The sequence below is a fragment of the Neomonachus schauinslandi genome, chromosome 4 (assembly GCF_002201575.2).
Source record: "Neomonachus schauinslandi chromosome 4, ASM220157v2, whole genome shotgun sequence".
NCBI lineage: Eukaryota > Metazoa > Chordata > Mammalia > Carnivora > Phocidae > Neomonachus > Neomonachus schauinslandi.
This window is the reverse complement of record NC_058406.1, coordinates 2,036,418-2,045,324: the sequence shown is the minus strand read 5'-3', so window position 1 is coordinate 2,045,324 and position 8,907 is coordinate 2,036,418. Positions and strand designations below refer to the sequence as shown.

The 8,907-nt window shown below is 57.0% G+C and overlaps 1 protein-coding gene across 1 annotated transcript in view; it reads left to right on the top strand.

Annotated features, from left to right (window-relative positions):
* The first annotated feature begins 8,583 nt into the window (after positions 1-8,583).
* WRAP73 (WD repeat containing, antisense to TP73) overlaps positions 8,584-8,907 on the top strand; it is a 13,414-nt gene continuing 13,090 nt past the window's right edge. The window contains exon 1 of the mRNA XM_021683372.2: positions 8,584-8,721. Coding sequence (XP_021539047.1) covers positions 8,653-8,721 — 69 coding nt within the window. The 5' untranslated portion in view covers positions 8,584-8,652. The remainder of the gene's footprint in view (positions 8,722-8,907) is intronic.

Here is an 8,907-nt window from a genome sequence, read left to right as displayed (position 1 = left end):
GCCCCGCGTCAGGCTCCCTGCCCCGCGTCAGGCTCCCTGCCCCGCGTCAGGCTCCCTGCCCCGCGTCAGGCTCCCTGCTCCGCAGGGAGCCCGCTTCCCCCTCTCCTACTCCCCCTGCTTGTGTTCCCTCTCTCGCTGTCTCTCGCTGTCTCTCTCTGTCTCTCTCTGTCAAATAAATAAATAAAATCTTTTTTAAAAAAAGGGTCACAGGAGTAAGATCTGGGGTGGATTTGAGCCCGTTTCTGGCTGATTCCTAAGCCAGCCACCCTCACCACGACTTTTGTCACCTTTTACCATCATGAGGTTTTGTCGATGAAATGCCATTGGATAGTACAAAATTTGGCAAGTCAAAAAGGGCACAGCAGGGGTCCACACCCCCGCCTCCTGCACCTGGCTGGGCTGTCATCGTCATCGCTTCCACTGAGAAGGGGACAAAAACCCATCGGAGGGGTTTTCTGCAATAACGTAAAGAAGGCGGCAGTCTGGGAACTCCGCGGGTTCTGCTGCTCAGAATGACTCTGGGGACAGTCAGTCCCAAAACTCTAAAAGAGCAGCCTGCCAGGATTCCCAGCCATTTACCGGGGTGACCCCCTCACACTGCACCTTTCTTATAAAACGTGTTCCCACAAATTACTTACCTGCACGTTTTCCTGTCAAGAGGAGACTCTATTATTCTCATACTTTCAAACATCAAACCGACCAGAGGGAGATTAGACAGTGTTCTTGGACTTACATTGACCTCAATCTTACAATCATCCTTTCGGCTATTTTTATCAGAATCCATTATTTTCACACTAATCTAATTAGCGTCCTGTTTACCAATGCCTCATTTTTACATTTGCAGCTTTGTCTGAAAGCTCAGGGACACGGCTCCCGGCTCCATTCCTCCTCCCTCATTACTGCCAAATAATTAGTCAAGGAGCATCCCTGATCAAAAATTAAGAAGCCAGGAGCAAGTTGAGGCATGCCTTCCTCCGAAAGAAAAAAAAAATGACAGGAGATGACTAATTAGGGGCTTTTGTGGGTGGTCAGGGCCAGGAGGGGAGCAGAGAGCACTAAGGGAAAGGGAGCTTGCGGTTCAGAGTGTCACAGATCACAGCTGTTAAAACGCCGAGCTCCCTCCCATTTACATCCCAATGACTAGCGGCCCCCATGCTGTGATTTGCCAAGTGCATACTGCAGGTGCTCTCGGAGCACAAACTGCCCGGCCGGCCGCCTGGCGGGCAAGTCTGTTTATTTAACCTGCTGCCCCCTTTTCTAAACAGGGAATGCACCTTTCTCTCTTGTGGCCCCAAAGCAAGCTAGTGAGGGCTGCCATTTCCTCTGCAGGAGGGACACCAGTCTCCGTGGCCAGTCCACACTCTTCTTCTTCTTTTTTTTTTTTACGATTTTATTTATTTATTTGACAGAGAGACAGCGAGAGAGGGAACACAAGCAGGGGGAGTGGGAGAGGGAGAAGCAGGCTCCCCGCCGAGCAGGGCGCCCGACGTGGGGCTCAATCCCAGGACCCTGGGATCATGACCTGAGCCGAAGGGAGACGCTTAATGACTGAGCCACCCAGGCGCCCCCAGCCCACACTCTTCAAGCTGCTCTACCCCACATCACTTCACAGGAGGGCAGGACCCACATCGGGACCTACACTGCCCTCCCTGTCCCCCCACAGCCCGCCTGGAGCGTGCACTGCCCAGGTGAGCCCTGAGCCTGCAAAAGAGAAACCCCTGGGTCTTGCTCATGTTGTGCAGAACAATGGAGAAAACATGGCCCAGAGAACTCACCTCTAAAATCCCAGGAAATGGGGCAGGCGGGCTGAGGGGGCATCCTCCCTGCCCACTTTAAAGGACCCAGTGCAACCCTCTTTCTCCCAAGGAGAAGCGACCTGCCCGATTAGCCAAAGGCTTCCCCAGGTGCCTGGAGCCTTGGAGCAGCAGGTGAGCAATTACAGCCCCTTGCCCCCTCCCCACAGGCACCCAGGGCCACAGGGAGTGATTCTGCCAGCTGGCACTGGGTGGGGACGGCAGGGACAGGAACTTGCCACCTGCAGCCGCTCTGAGCAGGATCACAAAGGAGAGATGCCCCCGGCTACACAGGGTACCCAGCCCAGCCCTGCCCGCTTGGGCCCCTGCACCCTGGCTGGTGGCCCTGGCAGGATGGGCGATGCCCAGGTGCTCTGTGCCTGCCTGGTGGAGGAGGCAGGAGGAGGCTGAAGTCCCTGGGCACTTTGTGTCTGCCCTCAGGGGTTCAGGTGTGTTCCCACGGCAACTCACAGGAGGGAAAGGCTAGGGCCTCCCTAGAGAGACAGGGCACAATGCAGGGAGGTAGGCGGACCCACAACTCCCATACCGATGAAGAGCCGGGACGTGCTCAGGGGCGTGCGTGGCCGAGCCGGGATCTGGGCTGGGAGCACAGGACCCCAAGGGCTTCTCACTCAGCCCCAGGCGGGCCAGGCCCCGATGATGTGGGACTTCTGGCCCCCAGAGGGAAGGAGAGTAAGCTTCTGTTGTTTAAACCACCCACCCTGCGGTAAATTAGTTATGGCCCCCAGGAAACTTAACATAGCTATCAAAGTACTTAAAAAGCGAGTTTGTGATCTAGTTCTGCCTGTGCTTCTTTAGTGGTGAAATGACAAGGCCCCCCAGGTCTAAGAACTCATAATTTCAACTTGGTGACAAGCACAAACGAAATTTTGAGATTTCTGCAGCAAAGGTCATGCACAAAGAAAATACTGGCGATTCCTCTTGGAGAAAAAGTCACAGGCACCACTAAAATCGTGGCTTGTTGCCAGCACACATACTCGGAGGTAATGCTGATATTCACTTTTCAGTTAAGCACGAAGGAAGCTACCCAAGTGTACAGCACCGCGGAATTCTACATTCTGGTTTAGATGGGTCCCGGGACCAGGGTCAGGGCAAGTCTCCCGTTCACGCGGCATGGGTCCGGGTCCCGAGGGAGCCCCCACTGGGGCACTCTGAAGCTTGGAACCTTGGGCAAGTATGCAAGCTGTTGAAACCTCCCCGCCCCTCTGTAAGTCGGCACTCTCAGCATCTACTTTGCGGGCTGTTGTGAGCATTGCAGGGAAAAAGTATACGGAGTATTTAGCTAAATAGCAGCTTGATGAAATGTTACCAATTATCAGAGGTGCTCAACCAACACTTGTTTGGCTGAATTTTTTTTTTTTTTTTTTTTTTTTTTGGGTGTGTGATTTAGGGCAGCATGTCCCGGGAAAGAGAGCACTTTTGAAGAGCAAATGTCTGCTCTGCCAAGGAACACGGGCCAGACAGTGGGCAGACAGTGGGGGCAGGAGGGACAGACGGGAAGTTTACAACCAGTGTGCTCATCTCTCGGAGCCAACTTCACTATGTTCTTTAACCTGAACCCCAATAAGCAGAGGGAGCTTCTATAAACCAGAATCCATTTTCCTCTACAGAACACACGAAGAAAAGATTTTCCAGGCGTCCTACATAACTTACTTAAGAAGACAAACTTTTCAAAGGCAATGTTGTTGTGTGTTTTGGTTACACTCAGGTAGATGCTGCTAATTACAGATGTGTGTTCTGTGCTTGTTAAAGAAATCTGGGCAGGACTGGATGCACTTGGCAAGGGCATATGATCACACAGTGTACCGGGTGGGGGTAGGGGGGACGGGTCCTGCAATAAAGCTTTTCTCACCTAGAGAGAAGACCCCTAGGGTTGCAAGGGAGCTCGGCGTTACTTAACCACTCCTTTGTTTCTTTTTCCCTTTTTTGCTCTATGAAGTTAAATCATCAGAAAATAACATATTTTGGGGTGCCTGAGTGGCTCAGTCGTTAGGCGTCTGCCTTCGGCTCAGGTCATGACCCCGGGGTCCTGGGATCGAGCCCCGCACCGGGCTCCCTGCTCCACGGGAAGCCTGCTTCTCCCTCTCCCACTCCCCCTGCTTGTGTTCCCTCTCTCGCTGTCTCTCTCTCTGTCAAATAAATAAAATCTTAAAAAAAAAAAAAAGAAAAGAACGTATTTTAAAATATAGACCCAGCACTCCCACAGAAATGCCCGAATTGGGAAATAAAGGTGTGCCCTCTCTTTTCATGGGGGCTGGATAGAATAAATACACTTGGAAAATGCTTCTGGGGTTTTTTTTTGTTTTTTGTTTTTTGCAAACCCAAAGTTCACCGTGCAATGCACCATGTGCAACGGCTTTTTTCTCCCTTATTTTATTTTAGCAACGACTGTCATATAAGTATCTAGAGGATAAATTCCCCTTGAAACTGTCTCCCGTGTGGATAAGCATGCTGCTTCTATCCACCCACCAATGAAATGAGTTCCCTTTTGGGTGTCAGAACCTTGGGGTGAATGTTTGCCTCTCTCCCTAAGTCCAAAGCCTCTCCACCTCCATTTTAGCTGTGTCGTTTACATTTGTTCAATGTTATAATAAATCCATTCTGGATGTGGGTGGGGCATACTCTATAAATAAATCCTGAACTGAGCGAGGCATCCTCGCTCCAGGGCCCCTAACAGGGGCCAGCAGCCTCCGCCCAAGCGCTGGGCAGATTCCTGCCTCAATGCCAGCCACTCCATTCCCTCCCTCCACCCCTCCCTCCACGGGGAGATCTGCTGGCCACCCGGAGCTGCCCCCTCCCCCAGGCTCCTGGCTCTCCCAACTCAGGATCAACAGCCATCACTTTTGACCCAATTAGTGGACGCCAGGCATTGCTTTGTCATGGAGAAGAGGGGATTTGGACCCAAGGATTCTGATGTCCACATCTACCTGCTTAACTTCTGTACCAGAATGGCTTTCCCATGAGTACCCTTCAGAATTTGGAGACACTACCCTGTTCCCCATAGCCTTCACTAGAAGGGACGGCGAGTAGGGTCTAAGCACTCTGTGGCCAACGCACAGGTACCAGCTGCCAGGCCAGCTCACCTGCGGCAGCCCCCACGACGGATAACTGAGCAGGCACAGCTCTGCAGCCTCTTATTTTTAAAATCACATGCACAATCCATAAATTCGTACGTTGCAAAATTTCAAACATCCTGTCCTTTTGTTCTCAATGTAATGCCTTTTTAGCTTTTATGAGTAGATCAAAAGACAGGTGGCTGGACGTAACAGTCAACTTCAGCATGGCAGTGCAATATATTTCGGTTTACTCATTTTCTTCCAAAGCTAATTATTAAGGCGAAATAAATAAACAGCAACAATGACTATAGCCAAAACCAATTGTGCTAATGGTTCCCAAATGTCCAGTTATTTAATAAACAGACATAGTCCATTTGGATGGATTGAGCCCCCGGAAGTTAACCATGCACTGTCTCCCTGGCCCCTTGCTGGTTGACAATGGTCTACCTGTCACCCACCTATTTATGTAGACAAGTGAATGCTTTCTGCATATCCACTTAGGGACCAGACAAAAATACAAGCTGAGTAAGAAGGTAATAATAGCTTCCTCCCTTCAAAGGCTGAAAGGACAGTGACTGCAAGGCAAGGAGGAGGAGAAGCTGTTTCCCCAGGGTGGGCCGGGGGCCTGATTCTGCCCCCCTCTCTCCACCTGGAACAGACTCAGAAGACAGGCCGGGCACCCCTGGCCAGCTCTGAACCACCTGGAGATGCCCCTCTGGAAACATCGCTCTTAATAACTGACTCCATGGATCTGGCTTGGTGGTCACGCCCAGTTCTGCTGGTCCAGGGGAGCACTGGGTCTCAGCCTTGGGGAGCAGGGGAGTAACGCGGCAGGATCTGTACGGCCCTCTCGGGTACGGATGGAGTGGGCACCCGCGGGGAGGAGCTTGTCAGCGACCCGCACGTTCACCAACTTCCACCCGCACCTGCACCCCCACCGAGCCTCCCCTCAGAAGCTGGGGTGGAGAGGGGTCAGCTGGAGGAAGGCCCTCCGGGAATCTCAGCGAGGCTGTTCCTGGCCCCAGAGGCACTCTGGCAGGACCCCGCACTCTTGGCGGGCTGAACTCCGCCAGCTCCCTGTCACCGGCGCAACGTCCCAGGAGCCGGTTGGACTCGGGAGGGAGGCCCTACGTCACTCTCTCCCACAGTGCCTGCACGCTTGCTCCTTCCTCGAAACCCCTCGCTTCGGAGCCCGTGTGCCCCCCGCCCTGCGCTCCGGCCCCGGCAGGCCGCGCCACGCCTAGGCCCCAGCGCGCAGGCTCGCCACGCTTCCTACCTGGTGCGGTCGGAGCCGGGGGCATCGACGCCGGAGCCGGCCGGGCGGTGGCCCCGTAGTGGGTGCACGGCGAGCGCGGGCTGCTCAGGCGGGTTATATGGGCGCGGGGAGGGGAGGCGCCGCGGGCAGGGACGGCCGCGGGCGTTAGCGCCTTGGGCCGCCGGCCGGGCGGGAAGGCAGCGCGGGCCGCTCAGCACGGCGGGAGGAGCGCGGGCGGCGGGGCCGGGCGGAGGCCGAGGTGGCCGCCGGCGCCCCGCCCCCCCAGCTGGCTGAGTGCAAGTCGGGGTCCTGGGCGCGCTCTGCCCCGCCTCCTTCGCGCCGCCTTTTGGCGCGCGTTGCCTCCGCGGAGCCTGCTGGGCCGCCTACCCCCGGCTGGACGCGGGCCGGGCCCCGCGGCTCTCCCGCCGACGAGATGGGACCGCTACCCTCGGCCAGCGTGAGGGCGCGGGCTAGGGCGCGCGGGAGCGAGGGCGGGCGGAGAAGCCGACTCTGCGTCCCGACGCCTTGCTTTCCCCTAGACGCCGCATTTTCCCGACACCCGGGGCTGTCCTCCCGCCCGCACCGGCGCTGGGTCCCTCCGTGCGCGGGGTGCTCAGACTCCAAGGAGCAGGGGAAGGGCCATCCTGGTCCGCGGAGTGTCCGCCCCAGTTGCGGGGAACAGGGGTAGGGGTCGCGGCCACAGAGCCGGTGGGGGGGGGATTGGGTGGGGCCGTCTGAGCCCGGGTGGCTCCAGTGGGACTCGGAGGAGGGCGCGACGTCTACACTGTCACCGAGCCGAGGTCGTGGCCCCGCCCGGCATTGCAGATCGGCGGGGACCCTCTGGGAGAGACTCTCTGACCCCAGCCCACGATCTTCCTGGGCGGAGGTTGTGTCCCTTGGACGCTAAGGAGTAACTGGTGACGCAAACACTCCCAGGTCACGGCCCGCACCCTGCTCCCTCCCCTGGCCACCGCCTGCTGGCACCGGGCGCCGGTTTCTGTTTTGCGTTCGCGCAGGTACGCGTGGGTGTCCACGGCGACACGTGGATTGTGCACTTGGAATTGCTCTCTACGCGCAGAGACCCGCCTCAGGCCGATTCTTCCCTCGGACCCGTGACATTTACTGCTCCAGGGGCCGGGACCCATGCAGGGCGGGGCTTCGGCCACAGAACCGACGCGCATGTCACTTTCGGAGAGACTCTCTGCTGCAGGCACCTGCTGTGCACCGCGTTCTGGTGCTCATGGGACCCGTTATCTGCCTCCGAACCGCCGTCCCCGGGCTTGCGTGACCCTCGCGTCAGTGTCGCCTGCGGAATTGCATGCGAGCCGGGCTGGTGCAGACCGGTTACTCCGGCCGCAAGTGTCCGCATCTCACCCCGTGCGCCTGGCTCACTTCTGCACACCTTTACTGCTCACCTCCTGGTTCCGAGGCGCGGGGGTTGGGGACACAAAGACGAATCACATACACGGATTGATTTGGCCCGGGACAGAAAAGCCTGGCACCGTCTACACGGACGCGTACACGCACCCCTACCGGTTTGTTCCGGGAAGTTGGGGGGCGTCCGCGGGGAGCAGGCCCGGGACTGTGCGCACTGAAGTGTGCGGAGGAGCCAGGCTGGGTCTGGGTTTCCAGAGGGAGGGTCGAAGGCGAGTGTCTGGGTCCGCGCGCCCCGGTAGGCTGCGGAGGCTCTGGCAGGGTCTGGCCAGGGCTGGGGAAGCTTTCTTCGGGGAAAGAGGACCAGGGGTTCCCGGAGGGCGAAAGGACAAGGCACTCGCAGGGGAGCGAGCAAGGTGTGCGACGCTGACCGAGGTTCCCGGCCCAGCTCGGGCCTCTGCGCGGGTCCAAATGCAGACGGCGCCCGTGAGAAGAACCAGAGGTGCGCGCGACCCACGGCCCTGCGGAGTCAGCGTCCAAGTCATTCTCCCCAGATCTGGGTGGTACCGAGGTGAGGCGAGGGCCTCGCTATAGGCAGGGTTGCCCAATGCAGCTTAAAAAAACAAACAAACAAAGAAAAACGAATGCGCACTTATACACCATGTATAAAATATAACATATGTATATGTACTATTACATATTCACGTACAAACGCATATTTATGTGTAAATGCACTTACATATAAGCGTATTTACATATAAGTATAAATACACATATAAATGTAAATGCAGTCACACGGGACGCCAATGTACATTTGAAATTCAGATAAGGGGGTACTTTTTTAGTATAGATATGTCCCATGCAGTTTTGGGAACATTTATCCACAAAAATGATTCGTTGTTTGTCTGAAATTCAATTTGAGCGCGCGCGCTGCGTTTTTCTGGCAACCCCAGCGGGAGGGGACGGCCTGGGCGGGAAGGAGCGCGGTGGCGCGGGCCCGCGCGAACTGCAAGCCCCACAATGCCGCGCGGGCACACGGGGCCCTGATAGGCTGCGCCATGCTTCCGTCCTCCGTCACTTCCGGCCGCGGAGGTAGCGGTTGCGGCAGTCCTGGCTGCCTTGAGGTTCGCTGGGCCCTGGGTCGGCGGCCGCCATGAACTTCTCTGAGGTGTTCAAGCTTTCCAGCCTGCTCTGCAAGTTCTCCCCGGACGGCAAATACCTGGTGAGCGGCCTCGGGGCTCCTGGGGAAGCAGCTCGGGGGTCCGCGGGTACGGGCCTCAACCCGGGGACCCGGGTGGATGCCTGGAACAGGTGGATACCCAGGGCAGGGGACCCGGGCTGTGGGCTTGGGCAGTGGTCCCGGGAGGATGCCCGGAGCAGGGGCCCTGGGGCAGGGGACCCGGGCTGT